Source organism: Cataglyphis hispanica, chromosome 14 (assembly GCF_021464435.1).
Source record: "Cataglyphis hispanica isolate Lineage 1 chromosome 14, ULB_Chis1_1.0, whole genome shotgun sequence".
Classification (NCBI taxonomy): Eukaryota; Metazoa; Arthropoda; class Insecta; order Hymenoptera; family Formicidae; genus Cataglyphis; species Cataglyphis hispanica.
In genome coordinates, this window is record NC_065967.1 from 360,001 (window position 1) to 382,119 (window position 22,119).

The 22,119-nt window shown below is 33.6% G+C and overlaps 3 protein-coding genes and 1 long non-coding RNA gene across 5 annotated transcripts in view; 2 read left to right on the plus strand and 2 right to left on the minus strand.

Moving 5' to 3' along the window:
- Window positions 1-1,836, plus strand: part of LOC126854325 (lon protease homolog, mitochondrial) — a 5,763-nt gene extending 3,927 nt beyond the window's left edge. For both annotated transcript variants that reach the window (XM_050600899.1, XM_050600900.1), the window contains exons 9-10: window positions 1-611; window positions 801-1,836. The exon at window positions 1-611 is cut by the window's left edge and continues 293 nt beyond it. In XM_050600899.1, the coding sequence (XP_050456856.1) occupies window positions 1-611; window positions 801-1,022 (833 nt within the window). In that variant the 3' untranslated portion in view covers window positions 1,023-1,836. The remainder of the gene's footprint in view (window positions 612-800) is intronic.
- LOC126854354 (gonadal protein gdl) lies at window positions 1,588-2,518 on the minus strand. Its single transcript, XM_050600962.1, has one exon. It carries the CDS (start codon window positions 2,505-2,507, stop codon window positions 1,980-1,982), a length of 528 nt encoding a protein of 175 aa, XP_050456919.1. The 5' UTR covers window positions 2,508-2,518; the 3' UTR covers window positions 1,588-1,979.
- Window positions 2,519-2,978: 460 nt separating this feature from the next.
- LOC126854358 (uncharacterized) lies at window positions 2,979-3,669 on the plus strand. The gene is made up of 2 exons (XR_007688101.1): window positions 2,979-3,126; window positions 3,422-3,669. It is a non-coding gene; the product is annotated as an uncharacterized LOC126854358 (long non-coding RNA).
- A 3,281-nt stretch (window positions 3,670-6,950) lies between these two features.
- LOC126854356 (ubiquitin-like protein 3) overlaps window positions 6,951-22,119 on the minus strand; it is a 40,804-nt gene continuing 25,635 nt past the window's right edge. Inside the window, exons 2-4 of the mRNA XM_050600964.1 lie at window positions 16,978-17,086; window positions 16,141-16,305; window positions 6,951-12,870 (exon numbers count right to left, since the gene is read on the minus strand). Of these exons, the coding sequence (XP_050456921.1) occupies window positions 12,806-12,870; window positions 16,141-16,305; window positions 16,978-17,086 (339 nt within the window). The 3' untranslated portion in view covers window positions 6,951-12,805. The remainder of the gene's footprint in view (window positions 12,871-16,140; window positions 16,306-16,977; window positions 17,087-22,119) is intronic.

The window sequence follows — 22,119 nt, forward strand, 5'->3', positions numbered from 1 at the left end:
CGCTTACAACGCTGATCAAATCTTATTGTCGAGAATCGGGAGTGAGAAACTTGCAGAAACATATAGAAAAAGTGCACAGAAAAGTGGCATTTAAGGTAGTCAAAAAAGAGGCCAACAAAGTCGACGTCACTGCGAACAATTTGCACGAGTTCGTCGGGAAGCCCGTATTCACGCACGACAGGATGTACGAAGTTACGCCTCCCGGTGTAGTGATGGGACTGGCGTGGACTGCCATGGGCGGATCCACTCTGTTCATCGAGACTACCATCAGAAAACCGACGGGCGGCAAAAAATCCGAGGGTACTTTCGAGGTTACTGGTCATCTCGGTGACGTGATGAAGGAATCTATACATATCGCGATGACCGTGGCGAGGAATCATCTAAAACTGGAGGATCCCTCCAATACGTTTCTTTACGATTCCCATTTGCACATACATGTACCTGAGGGCGCTACTCCGAAGGATGGACCTAGTGCTGGTGTGACGATCGCTACAGCGTTACTTTCCCTCGCTAAAAACCAAGCCATCAGGCAGAACGTAGCGATGACAGGCGAATTAAGTCTTATGGGCAAGGTACTTCCTGTTGGTGGCATCAAGGAGAAAACTATTGCAGTAAGTGAAAATATAATTTTCCACTTATTACAATCAATTGTTATTCGATTTAATTTTAGTATCATTATTAAATAATGATATTAATTTAATGCATTATATAATTTTCTTAGTTTTATATAATATAATAATTTTATTATTATATTATATATAATTTGGGATATAAAATTAATAAAATACTTTTTTTTTAAGGCAAAGCGTGTTGGTGTTAAATGCATAATTTTACCTGAGGAGAACAAGAAAGATTTCAATGACTTGCCTAAATATATTACAGATGGTTTAGAAGTACATTTTGTTTCAATATTCGATGATGTTTACCGTATATGTTTCATACAAACACACAAGACCGACCCTCTTCAATCTGGAAAACCAATTAGTACTCACATTTCATCGACACAATCAGTATACAGTTAAATCTAAACAGTATGTATAATAGTAATACTGCTGACAAAATTTCTATTTTATATTTTCTTGTATAGGATATAATAATATAATGGAAAAAAAAAAGATAATTCATATATTACTTAAAAAAGACAAAAAGAGAATGGGAGTAGATCATTTATGTATGTGACATTAAAAAGAATAATCTTCTGAATTGAATATATTTCATAAAAATTTAAAAGAATATTTTATATTATTAGTAATTCTTTGATAAGGATACAGGTATATTTAGATACACCCTCAAAGTGCTTTCTATATTTGTAAATAACATAAATGTTATTCTATAAACCACAAGCAATTATTTTAGTGATATAATTACTTATATTTCTTTATAAATAATATGTGTACATAAATTAAATACAATTTAAATTACAATAAAAAACAAATTTATATATTAAAAGAAGAAAATAATTTCTTTTATTATATAACTTTGTGTAAGAAACTTATTAGAGACTTACTTTTTTTTTTAAATATTATTTATTATAATTTAATACACATATATGAATAAAGAAAATATAAAGGTATTATATCTTTTCAGTATAACTTGTGTTTTCATTATTAAAAATTTATTTTTCTCTATCACATATATGATATCTATGTAATTGTCAGGAATATTTTTCTATTATAAAAAAAAGTATTGTATCATATATAGATATAATGATTTATTATACTTAAGTTGATGGCTGTAAATTTGAGTGTATTAATTCTTGTTAATATAACAAAATATATAGAACATTGCATTGTATACAAAAGAATACTTGAGTTAAATAAAGTACTGTATAATAAATCTTCGCAATCTTCCCTCTTCAGAATTTAATATCAAATAATAAACAATATAAATAGTAACATAGTAATGACAAATGCTTACCATGAGATAAGTATAAGAAAAATTATATAAGAAAAATAGTGAATATAGACTATATATCCATGTCAAGAGGGTATATCCATCTTGCTGAGCCTAATTATAAAGTCACATAGTCTCATTTGCACTTGAATCTCCATTGGATTGTTAGTCACATAGAATCCAGGTACTCCAGCCTTTTCTAGTATGCCTTGCTGGTCAGCCACTTTTTGATCCAATTGTAACACCAATTTCATGTCCAATTGCTTCAACTCTTCCTTGTGCTTCTTGTGCAGAGCTGCTTTTATTGCTGATAGCTCTTCATCTGTCGCTGACGCAGATAACAATGTTTCTTGAGACTCAATTTTTTGTTGATTCAAAAGCTGAAGCCGTTGTTGGAAGAGATGCTTCTCTGTGACATGCTGTATTTCCATAAGTCCTTTCACTATCTCAAAGATGGTATCATTCAACAATGAGTTTGCCAAACCGGACAATAATTCATATGGCAGACGCATCTGATACTTTGGTGGGAGCTCCCCAGCCATGTGCTGCAACTGTTCCACCAAAAAATAAAGTTTCCTCTGTAGATCTTGAGGAGTAGGAGTAACAACATCCATTTTTCACTTTAAATATGACAAGTTATATCTTATGACACAGGTTTCTATTGTAATAATTATTGAATTCTCCTAGTAATTTTATTTTTCTTGATGATATAAATTTCCCGCTCTTTCTTGATAATATAAGTTTCCCGCACGTTCTTTTTTATGCAATTATAATCACTGTTTTCTAAAAACATGTTGACAAGATGCATCATAACGTGTCACATGTCACATGTTTCGATAAGATTGTCAAACCGTATCATTCCGACAATTCAGGGTTGCGTTCAAAAATCTATTTGTCGAGAAAATCTATTCGACCAATCAGAATAAAGAAATCTTTTCTCCTTTTGTCCAATCAAATACTACTCCGCCGAGTAGATTTTCGAACGCAACGCTGCAATTCACCTCAAACTTCAACCGTGGCACATCTTGAGAATCTATACTCCTAGGTGTTTTTTCAGGTCTCTCGGCGACGTTATTCCGCATTATCCGTAAAGTTTGGCAAGTAACAAGAGTAAAGATGCTTGCGATTCGCAAGAGCTTGATAAGCACGTCCCGTTTGACCGGCAATATTGCCAGGACTTATTCCCACAATACGATCCTCTGCACGCCGCCAAGGGTGAAGATATCCACCGCTGTGAGTATAATTTCTCTTATAGATGAAATTACGTAAGAGAGATCCCATGCATAGTTAACCTCCTTTGTAGAATTCTGAAAAAATGATATTTTTACGCGTTGATACGAAAATATAAGATTTCTTCGGTCGATCTTTATAGAAAGATGTACAATGTCCGTAAGAAATATAAAATTTTGCGTAACAGTTCACATTATTTTGTGTAATATAAAAATCTTGTGCTTACGTACACGAAAAGATTACGTTTAGATGAATTTTTAAACGAGTTTTATATTAATGACGGCGATTTATGTTGTAGGAACATATAATTTCGTTCTTGTGTCTCGCTTCAGCAATATTGGTATCACCCATGTATATGGTACCTAATTTTAAGAACTATGCCAAGAGGAAGCTATAGAAGACTATAGGAAACTAAATCAATGAAGTTTTAAATGTGTCATCTTAGCTAAAGTTATTATTTATGATGTACATCCAACGGCACACATTTATAGATCCATTGGAGGTATCTAGAAGAGTATCTTGTTAATAAATATGTCAAAATAAAAATTTGTCCAATTTATCATTCCAAGATAGATCATCATTTATGCAATTTTCTAACAATAACAAATCTTTTTAATACCAGGAAACTGAAAATTGCTTAATATAAAACTTGCTCAAAATATATTATCTAAAATAAAATATTTTATCTTCTGAAACTTAATCAAATTGATAATTATTCAAAACATTCAATGATTTTCATTGAAAACAAATGGATCAAATTGATTTAAAAATCTTATTGATTTAATGCAATAAAAAGAAGAGCTACATAGGTATATTTTAAAAATCTAAATTTTTAAAATGAACAATAATATGTGTGTATGTGGAGCAATTTTCTGAAATAATTTGTTATTATAGAAAATGATTATCTCAATATTTTTTACATATTTTTTTCAAGAGATTGAATAACTACAGCTTGATGACTGCTTTTATTTTGCTGAAAGTAGTAAATTTGCATCAATTTATTCTTGATTGAAATCCAATCTGGAAGATTGTGTATTTATCTCCATTTGCATTCATATATCGAATATTTCATAGAAAAAAGTAGCCAATAATTCTGTGAAGATAAATCAATTTCATTTATCTACATCTTTCAATTATCACTTGTTACTTTTTGACAATGACAGGATTAATTCAATGAGAGAATACAGATAACACAATAATGCGTAAAAAGAAAAAAAATCAATACCATATTTTCTAGTGAACATGATCGATTTTGATAATTAATAAGTATATAATACCGACTTTCATTGAAATTATTCGATATAAAATTACATTTTTTAGAGATTTTTCATGGCTAGAATATTGCGTTTTTATCTTCCCTTCCATTTTCCCTTCCATCAATTGCGTAATTCATTTTATTTGGTATATTCCGTGTTGTCGCATATTATCACAATTATCGTCTGCAAAAAATGTAATATCTAAATATCTGGATGTTACAATATTAAACGTAATTATTTCTCAATCTTGTAAGATCATCTTGCGAGAATAAGAAGAAGGTATGACTATGTCAGGTAAATATTTCGATATCCATGAAAAGTACAGGAATATAAATCATACATACTCGTTTCTTTATAACACTACATAGCTTTATACATTTTTTTTCAATCTTCATATGCGAACATTGAGTAGGGACATATTGCGTGAATTCTGGCTGGTGTTTTACGTTTACATTACAATTACGCAAAGAATGTCGATTACATTCCTGACGCGGCGCGTGTCGCAGTATATAAATTTCTTATTATTTTTTTTTCTTTTTCTTTTTCTTTCTTTCAAATCAAATGTCACTCTGGTTCCTTTGTACCTCGCGTTCCTTAATCATAAGGTATACAAACTACCAGTAAGAAGAAAAAATAAAGCGGATCCGTTTTTATAGGCGAAAGGTAGTATTCAAAATAGTAATTGTGTGAGATTTTTATCGCGTAGAGTTTCTTCCTATATATATGTATATATAAATGTGGATTAGTAAACGGTTTTCATTATATAACGGTAATCGTTACACGATATTACATGAACCGCGTATAAGCTGCAATTTTCTGCTCGTTGATATATCACGAATATGACGTGGCTCATGCGTCCTTATTATAGCCAACGAGTAGCGAAATATTTAAATATGCAGGACGTTTTTGGACAAATAGATGTTTGTGGTAAGAGATATTTCTTGAAAACTGAAACGGTTATTCACTAATGAAATTACACTATAAAACAATGTATATATATATATATATATATATATATATATATATATATATATATATATATATATATGAATTTTTAGTTAGCAATTAAAAAGAAAGGGATATCATACACTGCAAATAAATAAAATTTAAATTTATTCATTTCATTTTAGATGGATAGTTTTAAAATTATCGTATATTCGTATTTAAAGGGAGAATGTCACATCTTTCACAAGAAATATCGTTTTCTTTTCATCAATTATATCTATCATCAAATGTTTCGCGTATTATTCGTAATATAGCATTATGCGACGTTCTTATGCTCCATATTTGATATAATTTGCTTATATTTGCAAGCGAAACTTGATATTTCTCAAGTCCTTATATATCGAAATAAATCCTCTCCTTTCTCTTCGTCGATACCGATCGATAATCTTACGAAAGGTGGCAAATTGATCCAATAATCTCGCGCGAGACACGAAAACATCTGCGAGCGATAACTAGATTATATGAATATCGAGATTCGCATGTATAATTTTATATATCCAAAATTATCGATAAGAAATTGCGGCCATATTTTTGAAAATAAATTGAATTAATAATAAAAATTGATTTTTTTCATGCACAGATATCTTTACTGCTCATATAAATGAGGTTTCAAATCGCCATATATTTAATTCAAGATGTATTTTTATTTTCAATAAATGTGTAATTTCCTAATTTCCTACTGCTTAAGTAGGAATCTTGCCAATTTAATAAATAATAAGCCTAAAATATGACTCAGATTTGTGAAAAAAAAAAAAATTGCTCCACATGATATCATTGTTGGTCTGCGATACTTCTTGTTTTTACAACAATGAGATTTGTTTAAAGAGAAGAAAACGGAATCAAAGAGTCGAGGAGATTTCTGCTCGTAAATCCGTACTGAATGGATTCTTATAGGCTAAAATTTTGATATGACGTACATAGAAGTATAATTCTTTTTGCAGATTATGCGCGCGATATTAAGAATATCATTTCTTTTATATATATTTATAAACTTTTTATATATCTCTCGTTTGAACAACGAAGAGAGATTTGACCGTATATTCTATACGCCAGCAGAGCGTGTATTTGTGATATAATCTCCATATTTATCGCGTTTATGATGGCGCGGCGACTCGATTGATCGACTCCTTTTAAATCGTTAACTGCAAAATATAACATAATTATTGGCTATTTGAGATCATATATATATATATATTTGTATATATATATATATATATATATATATATATATATATATATTTGTAAGATATATCTCTCTACGAAACGTATTAGTAATTAATACGAGGCTAACAATACGTATATATATATATGTTTTTCAAATCAACGACCACGTGATGTATATGTGTTTTAATTCAGTTTTATACTTTAACGCTCTTATATGAGAAATATCGTCAATCTTCAGTACGCGTGTTTTTCACATCCTTTTCCAGACTCTCAAGAAAATAATTTTAATTTTGATTATATTTAAAAAGAAAGCATAATCTCCTGGTTAATGGCGGTCTTTTTAGAAACTATATTTGCGATCTTCTCTTTACGTTCAACATGTGAAAGTGACATTGCAGTGAAAAGATTTACAAGATAAATTTATTACAGAGCCTTTATGTTTGTAACAATAATTCAAAATTAAGTTCATGATAAAATGGATGGTAAATGCGAAATTGACGAAAGTCCAAAACTTTGGGGGGAAAAAAGTGATCTTGCTCTTCCCTTCTTTTCTTTCGATCTCTTTACAGAGACATTCATCTTCATCTTGTATATGAATTCGACACAAACGGTAGCCTACTTTATATAATCTCGGATGCGTCTTAATTGCACGTGAAATGAATACAATGCAACTCATCTTTAAGAATACTTTTTAACTCTTCATTACATCTTTTTTTTTTAATAGTACATTCACGATAGGACTAATAGAGTCTTCTTCATGTTCTCCGCGCACTTCTCTCACAAACTCACAACATACCGGATGTAATGTGCAGCTTTTGCTCTTTCTTCTTTCTCTCGCTCTCACTCTTTCATTCTCTCTCTTTTTCGCGGATTTTAAAATCTTACAAACTAAACAATTTGTTTCCCTATATAAACAGCATTATATAGATAATCTACAACTTACAATCTTATAATAAAAAATATGAATCATGGGGAGCAGGGCGGGGCAAAAAGAAAAAAAAAAAAAAAGTAATGATGTTTTTCTTTTTTTTAAAGGTATTCGCTTAATATAACGCTCCATATATGCGGATCCTTTCTAAAAAAAAAAAAATAACTAATGAGAGACACCGCTAGAAGGTAAAGTAAAGAACAATGAATAAGTTGTAATGAATGCATCGTGCGAGCCATTCCCATAAACCTACAGTATATACAATGTTCTCGTCATTAGATTTTCACCGTACAGAATCGCTTCGATATAGGAATAGATTAGGAATAACATTATCCTCTGTCGCAATATGCATCTATTTTGATATTTTCATTCGCTTCGAAATAGGAGATGACGAAACGCTCGCGTTGTATGACAGTAGTGGCCAAATTAAGAAGGCCCGCCCGAGGAGGCTCCTTATGGAAAAATAATCCAATTATCTATCAGAATAAATTATAATACGAGAAAATTATTTCTTTCATTTATTTCAATATATTTCTTATTCAATTTAATTGATTAAGTTTAATGATTTCTACGCTTTTTAAGAGAATTATAACCATTTTTCAAAATGCATGATCAGACTTCTACCATTTTGAAGAGAATATGGGGCAAATTTTTATAAAGAGATTTGGCCATTATTGCTCCTGGTATAATTTTTGGAATTGCATACATGCTCAAAGTCGGAAAGGCAAAAGCATTTTCGCAACTACTCCGTTTACAATATCGTTGTCCTTACTTTATCTTTTCATTTAGATTTTAGATGATTGATATCTTAAATCGAAAACAAAAAACAACATCACTGACAATTCACATATAAGTTTAATGGCTATAAAAAAGAATCAATCGTTGCAAAAAAAAGATTTATGTTTTAAAACAAGGAAGTTCTTCAAAAGTAAGAAGATACTGTTGTTCTCTCGCATTTGCGATTATTTATGATTATTGCATATTTTTAAATTTGATACAGTAATTGTACGGGAAAAATTTCAATTTTTTTCTGTTGCAAATTCAACGAAAATTTTATCGGCTCGTTTGTATAAAAGATTGATTTATGCCCTTTCCGCAGCGGTCGATTCATTCGGCCTGATTAATTCTGCATCAGTGACAATTTATCAACAACGTTAAGCTCAATTGCGGCGACATCGGCGTCAGCATTAATCCCGATCTCGATTAAATTTTCCTTTCACATCCAAATAATGGATAAGACTTTAATCCGTAGAGAAAGGGATAGCATCCGAAAGGCGCGCTGGCATTAGCTATATTTTCATACAGACTCACTGTCGACGCAATTCGACCTCAGTATTGATATGTGTTCCGACTGACAGAACATTTTCTCTATCGTTTACATAAATGCCATCGCTGAATTTTAATCGCTGAACATTGTTGGCGTGATCTCGTTTTGATCTCCGCGAGAAAAAATACAAGCAAAAATACTTTGCGCGTTAAAAGCCGATCGCAGCAGGGAAGAAGTATGTAGTAGAAAGGGTTGGAGGGAGGAGAAGGAAAATGTGTGAGAGGAGGGGGATAAAAGAATTGTGGTATGGCACAGGTTTATGAGTCAGGCAGGTACTAATAACGATTTCGAAATATACAAACATGGTCGCTTCGCGTTTCACTTCGCGAATATATATATATATATATATATATATATATATATATATATATATATATACGTGTATATATATAATGTGTACGTGTGTGTATGTACGTGTACATAAGAAATAAATTAAACATAGCTCGCGCTGTGTTGATCGCACAAATTTCTGGCTTCTTCTCCTTCTTCTCTTTTCCAATTTAACTACAGTAAGAACATTGCATTATATATATATACACAAGGTTATGCATTTCGTAAGAATTACAGTACGATTACTGGTAGTATGTTAGAGAGAGTATATTAGATAGTGTATTAGAGTTACTCGCGCTTTTGCGCGTACGTATATATATATGTGTGTGTGTGTGTGTGTGTGTGTGTGTGTGTGTGTGTGTAAAGAATCGCCTACAACGTATTCGTCGTAACGGTTTGATGTTTGATTGGATCTAACTACAATCGATATTCGAAATGGGCACGTAAATTTATAGCATGGAATTATTTTTCTGGGTCTAATGACAGCGACATTCTAGGCCCGACAGATTCGCATGGACGGGTAACACGAAAGGGGTGAGAGGAGCAGGGAGGAGGGGAGGGGAAACAAGAGAAGATGGAATAGAGAGAGGATCAAGGGGGATTGATGGGTGAGAGGGGAGGGATTATATATAACAGGAAATATATTTGAGTTTTCATTTAATCATAACTATTCATTATAGAGATCCAATATCTTTTCTCTCTCTCTCTCTCTCTCTCTCTCTCTCTTTCTCATTCTTTCTCTCTCTTTCACTCTTCCTCTCTTTCTTCTCCAATAATCTTTTATATTTCGGAATACTAAACTCTCAAAGTGGCGTCATATAATATTACTTCCTCTTTAAATTCATGATAATAAAATCGTCTATTCGTATGAGAGCTTAACGTGCGTCAACGTGCGTCTCATACCGTCGCGCGTGCACACGCGACTTCGATAATAATACGTATATATACGGGCTGTCAAGAGAGGAGGATGCAAAAATACGCCAACGTACGTTCTTCGTTCGATTTAAAAGCGATTTCCTTTATATCGTGACGTCAACGTGATTTATCTTTGGCGAACGAACTTTGAAAGCCAAGTAAAGCTTTCTCGGAGAATGTATATAGGTTGATAAAAAAAATATGATTGGATAACAAAATCATGATAAAAATCTATTTGAGATTACTCCAATCGCGTATTTCTATCGAAAAAAGTGAATTTGATTCTCACAAATTTATCACAAATTTATATATGTTTATGAAAATTAAAGTATTATATATTATATTTTGCAATTTTATTATTTTTATATATATATATATATATATATGTATAAAATATACAACTTCAAATGTAATTTATATGTATGCTTTAAATTCAAGTAAATTTAGATTGTATGCGTGTGAGGCTTGATAACCAAAATTTTTAAGACATGAAAGACAACGACAGAAAAAGATACGATAAAAGAATTTTCCAAAGGATATTCAATATTTTGCATTCTCTTCTTTCAACATCCTGTATACGCAGAGAGTCTCTGGCCAATCGCACTTTCTGTTTGACGATAAACACCGCGTAAAAAGTTAATACGGAATGAGTCTAAGAAAATATCGTAAATCCAACGGATATCCGTATCAATCTTCACACATTTATCATCCTTCTTACATCGAATAAAATTTATCGTAAAGCGACTTATCCTCTTCTCGCGCTCGAAAACGCCCAAATATTCTCGCGCAAAAATTCTCTTTAACTATCAACGCCTCTCTATCGTCGATAGAAAGCGCGATTAACAAGAAACACCCTGTATATACATACATACATACATACATACATACATACATACATACATACATACATACATATATATATATATATATATATATATATATATGTATATGTATTCGCTACCTGCATATCACAACATAAATTTTTTTCTTTTTTCAATTCTCTCTCATCTCTTTCGCTCTCTTATTCACTCACTCTCTCTTTCTCCCTCATTTGAACGCGATACACTCATATTTATGCAAGCACGCACACGATCCCATTTCTACGTAATTATTATAACGCTGCAAAGTACTGTGATAGTGGTTGAGTTTCTAAGCATTGTAGCGCCGTTCCAGGGTGTGTCTCGGAACTCTCATAGCCTCTTTGCTACCCGATCTTCCCCCCCTGGAAATTCTATTCGTCTTATCGTGCACGCACGAATACCTTATACTTGGGCGAATAAAAACGACATTACGAGTATCCGCAGCAAACTTGCAATTGTTCACCTTTTCATCGTCCCCTTTTCTGATTTTTTGAGACCGGTTGTACCGACACCGAGTGATGTTGAAAGTATATGATTAACTTGAATGATATTTGTAAAACGTTCAAGAGATGATTAATTTTTTTTTAGATTTCTAATTTTGCTTCTGAAAATATATATAGAGATGAAGAATGAAATGAATGAAATTAATATAGGTTGGCATCATGTAATCGAAATTTAAATTAACTGTATATGTGTGAAAAGAGAGAAAGTGTGCTAATTAAAAGCTTACAATTAATAAAACCGTTTTCCTATATATATATCTCTCTCCTTTTCGCAATTATAACTACAATCTAGGAAATCATAATTTAGGAAAAAGGATCGGTATCGCTGTCCAAAAAAATTTAATTAAATCTGTTAACTAAATTAACGATCATTTTCTTTGTTTGTCGATATTACAGCTATTGCTATAATCTATGTACAAAAAGGACAATGGGATATAATCCCTAACCAAAATTTAGTCAAGACTGCTAACTACATTTACGATTATTTCGTCTACATTAGAACAACGTAAATTAGCAATGTAATGCGTAAGAAACATCGCCATGCAAAATTAGTTAACCAGCGCGGTTAAATTAAATTTATTTAGTTAACTCTCTAGTTAATGAAAATTCAGTTAAGTCAATTAGCTAACTTTACGAGAATAACAATTATATACCTTCTCTCTCTCTCTTTCTTCCTCTTCCAATGTTACAAACATCGTAAGCCGGATACAGAAAGAAAAGAGGGGAGGGGGGGGGAGAGGAAAAAAAAGTTTATCGAAATTTAATTTAAGCCGTTAACGAAATCGATTATCGTTAATCAAATCCTTTTCACGTCCATCTGTATATTACAACAAGAGCCATAACGTCCAAAATGATGTCGTTAGTCCAAGTTAGTAAACCATCGCTATCGGTGCAACTCGGCGATCGGGAGACTTCTCGGCAAACTCTAACCGTCGTGCCAGCAACGATCCATTCGCTCGCAACGCTACCCTATTCGCCCTTCTTCCTCTTTTTTCCGTGCAGAGTTTTCCCCGCTCGGAATTTCCAGCGCGTATCGATCCAGTACGCATTATCGCTTACTAAACGAACCGAAATCCCCGACCGGTGCAACGACGATGACGACGACGACGACGACGACGTGTCACCCGCGCCGGGGAACTGCCCGCATCGCTTGCTCCTCCTCATCATCGCCCCGTTCAACGAGGGCACCGGAGCGATATAATCTTTCTTTCCCTCTTTCTATCTCTGTCTCGTGCTACACTGCTCACGAGCTCAGCCACTAACGATTATACATCAGCATGAAATCTTAGAAACCATGGCTCTTCGGCGCTCGGGTGAGCCCGCGTTCGGCTATGCGGCGCGCCCATCCGCGCGAAATCCACCACCGACGTCGGCGACGACCACCGGGGGACGATCTAGAGTATGCAGCAGGAAGCCGAGCAGCAACTACTTCCACCGCCTTTACTTTTTTGTCTCTGATCTGGAACAGAAACGCACACGTACGATTCAATCGCGTGCTCTTTTTTTTTTGGCGCGGGAGGATCTCGTTTTGTCTCCCGTTGATTCAATATCGCGAGATATACGGAGGAGTTTGCATATAAATGTATTGCTGTACAGGTGTGAAAGTGTGAAAAATATATCTAATGTCTTTGCAAAATTAAAATGAGAAATATTTTTTTTTTACAGATTAAATGGAATCTTGAAAAGTGTTATTATTTCGAAGAAATAAAATTGGCAATAAAATCAATGACATTGTTCGATCTTTTTCCCCATTATATTTATTTTGTATGTGTTTTATATTTTTATTTTTTGGTGCAACGCACGCGAGATATTATATTTTATATCTAAAATTTCTTTTATAGAATTTAATTGATTTAGTTATATTTCAAAGAGATATATCAAATATTCTTCATTTTTTATTGCAATAGTTCCATAAAGAAAATATCTATTTTCTACTCTTTTATAGTAATATAAATTATATAGCATACAATATTATTAAATATAAGATATTTCAAAATCTTTTTCTTTTAAAAGGAATTGTGGCATCTATGTGGCTTACACTTAAATTTAATCATAAATGATATCTTTCTGTTGGATCCCACTTATCTGTCACATTATGCGATGTTATTGAATCTTTTCTTTCCAAGCGATAAAGTGTGTACGTTATTTTTCTCGTTATATTTATTCACTATTATGGAAAACGCATGCAATGGGATTGGAACTTGTGGGAGTAAGCGATAAGGATTAGGAAGACTCACACGTTGGAATGAGGATTAGAACGGTATCGTATAATTGAAGTCATTTTCGGGATCTTCGGGCATGACATACATAAACTCACCGTTAGGTAGAATGCCTAGAAAAGAGATCAAAAATAAAAATAGGTATCATCAACACTCGATTATTAATCGATGTAATTGAATACATATTTATAAAAAAAAAAAAAAAAAATATCGATATCTTGAATCCAGAATGTCAAAACTAATAAATATAAGAAAAAAACTTGAATATAAATTTAAATATCAAGAGTTTGTTCAGATGTAAGATATTTTGTCTGAAATACATAATAACATCATTTTAAATTAAATATAATAAATTCGATGTAAACAGGAAGCGATTATCAGTTATATTAATCAATATGTATAAATACAAATATTATTTATGTATATACTGCTAAATTATTTCCATGTTGTTTAATCAAATAATAAACAATTTAATAAATTCATAAATATGATGCATTTTTTTTTTTGGATTTTCTTTTGCAGTTTATACTACTGGTGTACATGTGAAAAAGCCAATTTAGAAAGGAGGAAACCTCCTCCATATTGTGAAGTAACGACGCGTTGTTGGCAAGTTGCACAATGCATCGTTCCTCGACGATTATCTTCTCCGTCGATCAAAGCTGATTATTAACTACCTGACCATGTTTTATCCGTCGCACTTACCCTCACATCGATTAATAATTAGCAGTAAGCGAGTCGCATGCGATAAAGTTGATATCGCAATATAAAAAGAAGAACAAAAGAGGAAAAATAGACTGTTGGAAATTTCTATCAATTTAACATTTATGATTGTCGGATCGTCATTAAATTAGGTTCATCGGAAAAGCTCGGAATGTGCCGGAAATGACAGAGGAGTTGCAAAGAGGAATGCAAAGAGTTTGCGAAATGTGCATTTTACGCAAGATAATATAGAATGCACAAATGATAATGAGAATGTTGCGCAAATTGCCTGTTGACGCTCACTGAACGATCATTTACTCGACGAATGATTCTGCGAGCAGATTTGAACTTTCATTGATAACCAATTGTACAGTGACCCATGTTAAATTGATAAAGATGCATACGCGAATCGTGTTGCCTGACTTATCAATGCACTTGTGTCGCGTTAAAGTTGATCTTTCGCGAAAATGTCAAAAATATTTTTCTAATTACAAATCGTCAAGAAACTTTTCCCAAATGAGGCTGTAAAAGTGTGAAAATATTTTATGTACAATCAATTATTTAATATAATTATTATAAAATAAATTAGATTTATATTATTTGAAGTAATTTTTATTTAAAAATATAGAATTTTCTAATCTATTTGTCGATGTTTTGATTTAGTATAATTTTCGAAATGTTTTTATTTTTAGTAAAAACTTGAAATTACGAAAGAAAAATAATAACATTTATAATATCTTTGTTAAAAAAGACTTCTGTCAGGAAAACTTTTATATTGTCAAAATATCCGTGCGTTCTGTATAAACTGTCGTCAAATAGCAGCTAAATACAGCTAATCGATGTAATTCCGTTATAACGAATGCCAATGGAACGCGACATTTTCGCTGTAACAAAGTGTGATTGAATCTCCGCATCTAATATAACGCGGCTTGATATAACGAACTTTCGGTATAACAAATTCAATTTCGAGATCCGCGGCGGCAGCTCGTTGTAACGAGATTTTACCGTAATAATTACGCAAGCGCGTCACCTACCGATGTGTATGATAGATTCAGTTTAGACCAACGAATAAACAAATTTAAAGAACGATAACGAGTACAGATTTAACATGATATTAATAAAAGTGCGGCAGAGTGTGCGCGCAAAGTGTTTTCATACAGGTTGCAGGGGATTAACCCTTAGCCGGGTAAATTCTTTTTCTCTAGAGAGAAAAGCTATGTTATATACAAATTTTATGCACGTATATCCATACACATCCACATATTTTTTTATTGAAAATTATAATAATTAAAAAAAGGATGCTATAAAGACAGAAATTTGTTTCAAGAAACAATGTGTTAATTTATTTTAATTAACATACTTTCTTTACACTATTTTTTTTTTATTTATTTATTTAATTTTACAAAATAAAAAATAACTTTTACACGTTCTCACCTTTTTTTTTAAATTAACTTTTACAATTATGATCATTTTTAGTAATTTTTTAAATCAGATAATTAAATTTTATAATTGATTTAATGAACATTTATGTTTCGCGGATTAATAACGTAAAAAAAAGAGATTTTTCTATGGTTTAATTTTAGATTCGCGATTGTTGGTGTTGTAATTAATTTAATGATTTTGCGATGATTTATTTTGAGAAAAAGAAGAGATTTTAGAAAAGAAAATTACGTGTCTGTTTACGCAGCTTCTTTGCGAAGCGCGGGGAGAGGAGGGGGGAAGAGAAACTCGCGATGTAAAAAGTTTCGCAAGTCTGCGTGCGCGTATGAGGAGGAGGGGGAAGGTAAGGGGGTTGTATCTCGCGAGCTCACCTTGAGAATTAGGCTCCGGAAGATTTTCCCGCGGCACCAGATGCATCACCGTGGTTTTTCCGAAGGGAAGCCCAAGAGCACCGAGCGTGACATTACTGTGCAGGAAACGACCCTGGTAGATTAGCCGCAGGATCTCCGCCTTGGCGACCGCCTCCTCTGCCCAGTCTGTAACATTTGCGAGGATGCTGAGAGCTCTCCTTCGTTCGCTCGATTCAACTGTCCGCGAAAAGCTTCCGAGTGTACCGAATCTCTCGAATCTTAAAAGAGTGACGTGGCGGACGTATTTGTGTGTTGGTATAAGATACGAGGCAAAGAAAATATGAACAATTCTACTGTAAATCGAGTGAATTTCTCTATTTACTGTCTGCGTTCATACACTTTCATAAATTCGTAACCTTTATGTATCAATTTATTATATTAAAATGAAAAAATATACTCTCCATATTACTTAAATTCTATTTCAATTTTAAATGTTTATAAAATTTTATTGAAATTATAAAAATACGAAACATTCGCTTATTAATTGCGCAGTGATATTTTTCATGTCTAATAAATGCAATTTTCTTGTCTTTTTATTTTTCTTCTGAAATGTCTGATTTTTTTAATTTTAAAAATTCTTGAATCTAGAGAGATTCTAATGAATGTCCCCTGAATGTTGAATGTGTTTCACAAATAATTTTGCAACTTTATTCTCACATGACACGATGGCATATCGGTAATTAATGGTAATAATTGCGGATAGATCACACGGGAGATCTCGCTGCTATAGCAATTATATCAACGCTAATGGAATGGATTGGGGCAAGCAAAGTTTCGAAACGATAATGACTAACTCACCATCCGGCCAATTTTCAAACACATGATGTGCTATATCGCCCGCAGAATCGCTCGGACTGAATAGGAACTCTTTTGTCTTGCCACTGACGAGGATGAGGCGTAAATTTATCTGTAATACATAAAAAGTATGATTAGAAAGATATCAATTATGCAAATGGAAAAGATTTTTGTTTCTTTTCATCGTTACAAATTGAAGGGTTTAAATCTCAGATTTGTGATTGGTCATGAAAATTTTTTTATAGAAATTAATTTGCACGCCGATTTGTATTATTCCATATGCATGTTTTATTAAAAATATATATTTTTATTATTACATATATTATTTAGACACTATGTTTATATTAAAAAATTTAAATATATCCTCCAAAACGTAATTTTTTCAATCCTTAATTTTTACGCCAAAAAAGATTTTTATACATCATACATCCAAGAAGCTTAAAAATGACGATTATTTTTTATCATAATAATGTGAGATATATACTTTTTTCATTACAACCATTATTCTTCTCCTTTGACAATATATTATAAATTACAGTAAATTTCATGGCTATTACGATGGACGCCAGGAGCTCAAACGAGCGTTCATCGACGGCACAATCAGCGTGCACCTCGTGCATCGGCGAAATTACCAGGGACAGTTGACCCCTCCCACGTACGAACGTGAATTCAATTAACATAGGGTGCGAAGATAGGACAACATAAATAATTAGCAGCTCGGCGACTACGACGAAGCTGGACCAGACGGTCCCAACCGACCGACCGACCGCTCGTGACCCTTTGCGGTCTTCGTGGTCGCGACAATCTGCTGTTAAAGCGTTAAATCACATCGTCCCCGGCTCACATTATCACACCGCACACGCGAAAGACTCCCCTCCCTCCCCTCCTCCCTCCCATCCTCCTGGCATTGCGGAAATTTTTGCGCCAGGAGAAAGGGAAAAGTTGGAGGACACGTTTTAAAGTGTATGATGTGGAAATAATATGAATCAGAGCAATATAATTAAGGTATTAACGAGGGCATATCTACGAAATATCTTTATACGTATTCTCGTTGCCTAATTGAATACACAATTCTTCTGTCGACACTTCATGAGTTTGCAAACAATTATGCATAGGCAATATGCTTTTTATTTTTCGTCGCGTTCTGTAATAAAAATCACGTATGGAAAATGTTGCGGACGAAAGTTTGAGAAATTCCGATATTTATCTTCGAAAAGATATCGATGAAACTCCTGCAATTCGAAGGAATGTCATTCTTCGAATATTAATTTCTCAATGTTTTTTATATCAAGTACATAAGCAACAACATTATTGTAGAAAATTTTTCATGATTTTTTATAATTGTGGACTTTTGTCTCGGAAAGAGAATTTTTTATTTGTCGTTTGTTTATTTAAATCACGCGCTATTGTTTCGCTAAATATCATTTCTCGTTTCTCCTTCATTCATAAAATTATTTTTTCGAAAATTATTCTCACGTCTGTGAATAGAGACTGACCTGATGTAAAAAAAGCTATAAAGTTCACACTTTCAGAAGATTATTCTTTGTTGAAAGAGTTTTATATGCCAAGGCCAATAGCGTTGTGTAAAATTCTACACGTGTGCCATTTATGAAAACGTTTACGAAACGTTTACACTAAAAATGTAAAAAACATTTTTTCCATTTTATATTTTTTTTGTAAAAAACCGAAATGTTTCTCAAATAAATAATATATTGTTCAAAAACAATTAAATAAGAATAAAGACAGTAAGCGGAAGAAAAATTGTCCAACGCGCAATACGACGTGCTTTATAAAGCACGTCTCAAGACTTAATCTCGCCCCGTCATCTTATAATATGTCGATAACGAGATATCGGTTTTCTGGAGCAACGGCGACTGAGGTGACTAGTTTTCTGAGCTCCATTCAAGTGCAAATTGCCGCAAGTTTATTCGCACGCGAAATCACGCTTTTTATCGATCGATCGAAAGGGCGCGACCGACCGTTCTGACAATCCGTTCATTAGCGTCGGAAGAAAGGGGAGGAGGGGAGACAAAAGGGAAGAGAAAGAGGGAGACACTCTTGTTCCGTGCTTGATTTAGAATTTTAGACTCATCGTGCACAGAGGAAGTGGGCCTCTTACTGTTACTACGTGTAACAAGCTCCAAATCCTTCAAATTCGCGTGCACGAAAGTCGCGAGAGGAGCTTCCGCTGACGTACGTCGCTCGTTTGAACCTTAAAGCTACTTATTCGTGTGGTGCCAGCCAATTATTCGATTCACGTGTTCGGGTCTGCTTCTTTTTCTAATCCTTCGAGCCGAAAGCTCTTTTGATTTATACATATCGTGTTTTGCCCCACCCGTGGCTTCCCTATACACGTAATACGTACATATATCGAGCCAAGATATTCATTTTATTTCATTTTATATTTATTCTTCATCGTTAACTTCATCATTTTGCTTTAAAATATAGTTTTACAAAAAAAAAGTCAAACCAATTATAAAAGTTAATAAATAATTAATTAATTAAAAATACGAATAAAATTCCCCCCTTTTTTTTTTATAGAGCAGGGACGATTTCGAAATGTCATGAAACTCGTCGTAGTTAAATATATTCCTAATGGGTGACTCTGTATAGACGGGCACATTTTCTACCTCATCCGTGCAGGTACCATCACCTGAATATCTAGCGACGTGGATCTAACGATGTCATCACTCTGCCCATGTCGAATATTTCGTTTTATTCGCCACGCGCGGCCTGATCGAACTTTCGCTGCTTTCACCGCGCAGAAAAAGCGCAACGAGCAGATCTCGTTTATAAAAAAAGAAAGGAACACGAGCCTACACTTCGTACAAACAACATTCCAATACGGGTGGTGTTGCTTGAAAAAATAAAATGCTGATATTTTAATTAATTAAAAGATCGAGGAATTCGTATCTGTGTACATTAAAATTTTATAATAATTAGTATAAATCAAGACCGATGTATCTCGTCAAACTTTCCGCTTCTCCTGATAACACGATTTACAAATCATATAATTAATATTAATGAAAGACGATTCAATTTCAAATTTGTGTGTTGAACGTTTCCGAAAAGTTTCATACTTATAACTTCAAAAGTTAATGAACAATCGATGAGCTTTTAATTATCAATCAATGAAGAATAGTGGTCTTGATTACTGTTAGCGTTTTTGTTATATGAATATTTATAGAATATTATTCTCCTGATATTATTATTTTTAATAACACATCATTTTTTTTCTCTATATTATTAATTAAATGAGCTGCAATATTATTTTTATAGATAGTAGACAAAAATCTCTCTTTACTCAAGTCTACGAGGAAGAACGTTAAGAGTCGTGTTTACTATAAAAAAGAATCGGGATAAATCTTTGAACGAATGTCGGTTAGCGGATAATCGTTTTAAAATCTACGCGTTTTAAAGGCCGACATGCAACTTTGCGCGATGAGTTTCACTAACTTATAATCTTAAAAGAGTGCAATCGCCTTAAATTAACCCGGCGGATAATTGGCGGAGCTCTATCGGCCGCCAAGTTGCACGTGGACTTGGAAAGTATAATCAACGTCCCACTGCCTTTCTAATGAAACGGATAAATGGATTGAAGAGCTAACGCGATTTAAAACAGAACGATGGTAGGCCTCGACGCGATTTCTTTTCTCCGTCGTTGAAATCGCAAATTCGCTCCAGCCTTGAAATTAAATAGCATTCTACATAGCATAATTTCATGTTTTTTAAATTTTATATACATATAATATTATAAGACACACATAAATTAAGATTTAATTTAAAAATAATGTATGCGTGTAATTAATTAAATTCTCGTTTTTTATTTTCATCTCTAAAAACCTTGATTCTTCATTAGAACCTCTGATCTTTTTTTGTTTGACAATTCAATGTCACAATATTAAATTTGTCAAAAAATTATATTAGTAAGATATTTCATGTGACAGATTTCTTCATCTTACAAGATCATTCTACGTATATAATTTTCACAGACTGTTGATAATGTGTTAATGGACGCGAGGATCGGTAAACGTCGAGCGATATGATACCGTTACGCTCTGCGGAAGCTTTATGGGCATTATGGGACGTAATGAAAAGGGAAGACAGCGAGGGTGGAAAAAGAGAGAGAGAGAGAGAGAGAGAGAGAGAGAGAGAGAGAGAGGGAAGGGAGGAGAGAAAGAGCGGAATTGGGCTAATCGTGAATGTGTGTTCGTGCGATGAGTTTACCTTGATTTTGCGAGCGCAAACGCGAAGCGGCTCCGTCACGAGGCGAGGTCATGCCGAAACCGGACAACCAGGTCATTGGGGCATTCGGATACCCGAGGACCGCGACTGCAACTATGCGCATACGTATGTAGAGTGACCCACATCTCTACGCGCGCCCGCGTCCTTCGCCCGCAGCACGTATCGAAGGACTTTAAGTTTTGACGCAAACACGTAATAACGAAAGCGCGCGCGCGCGGATCTTCTCGATCCAGATACGGCGGGATGCAGAGGCTTTTCCTCAAGGTCCTTCCGCGAGGCAATTCTCCGTCATTTATCCAAGGATACAAAGTTAGATTTAGGGATAGGAATGTAATTTTTTTTTTTTTTTTTACTTTTTTTAAGTGCAAGAGTTTTACACGAAAAAGAAAATATTTTACTGAATAAATAAATAAGTTTGTAAGACACTTTTTTCCGTCTTTTAGTACAAGTAGATTATCTCCAAAGAGTGAGATATACGCAGATACTTGGCAATAAAATAATAATAATATATGTACATGTCAAGTAAAAGGATGGCAATTTAATAAAATAGAATGACCTAAAAATATTTTATTAATTAATTAAAATAAAAATGCAAAGTATTAGTTAACTCTTTCCTCTAACGTTATCTGAAAAATTGAATAAGACTCCTTGCATAGGATAAAAAAATAAATCTCGCTCAAAAGAGTTCGAGAAACGCGTGCGATCTAGACGTATTTTTCTCTCTTGGAGGAAGATGAAGGGACGAGGACTAGCGTCTGGCTCCGACCTCGCATTTCTCATCGCGCGGAGGCGCCGCGTCGACCAAGCCAATAGCAAACCAATGCTACCTACCACTTTATCTATATTCACATGCGAGGTATCACGCCGTTATCACCATTCTTGGCGGCGACAAATGTCGCC

What these genes read in the sequence shown, in the direction of transcription:
- LOC126854354 (XM_050600962.1), bottom strand. Translation starts at nt 2,507, where the DNA reads ATGGATGTTGTTACTCCTACTCCTCAAGATCTACAGAGGAAACTTTAT.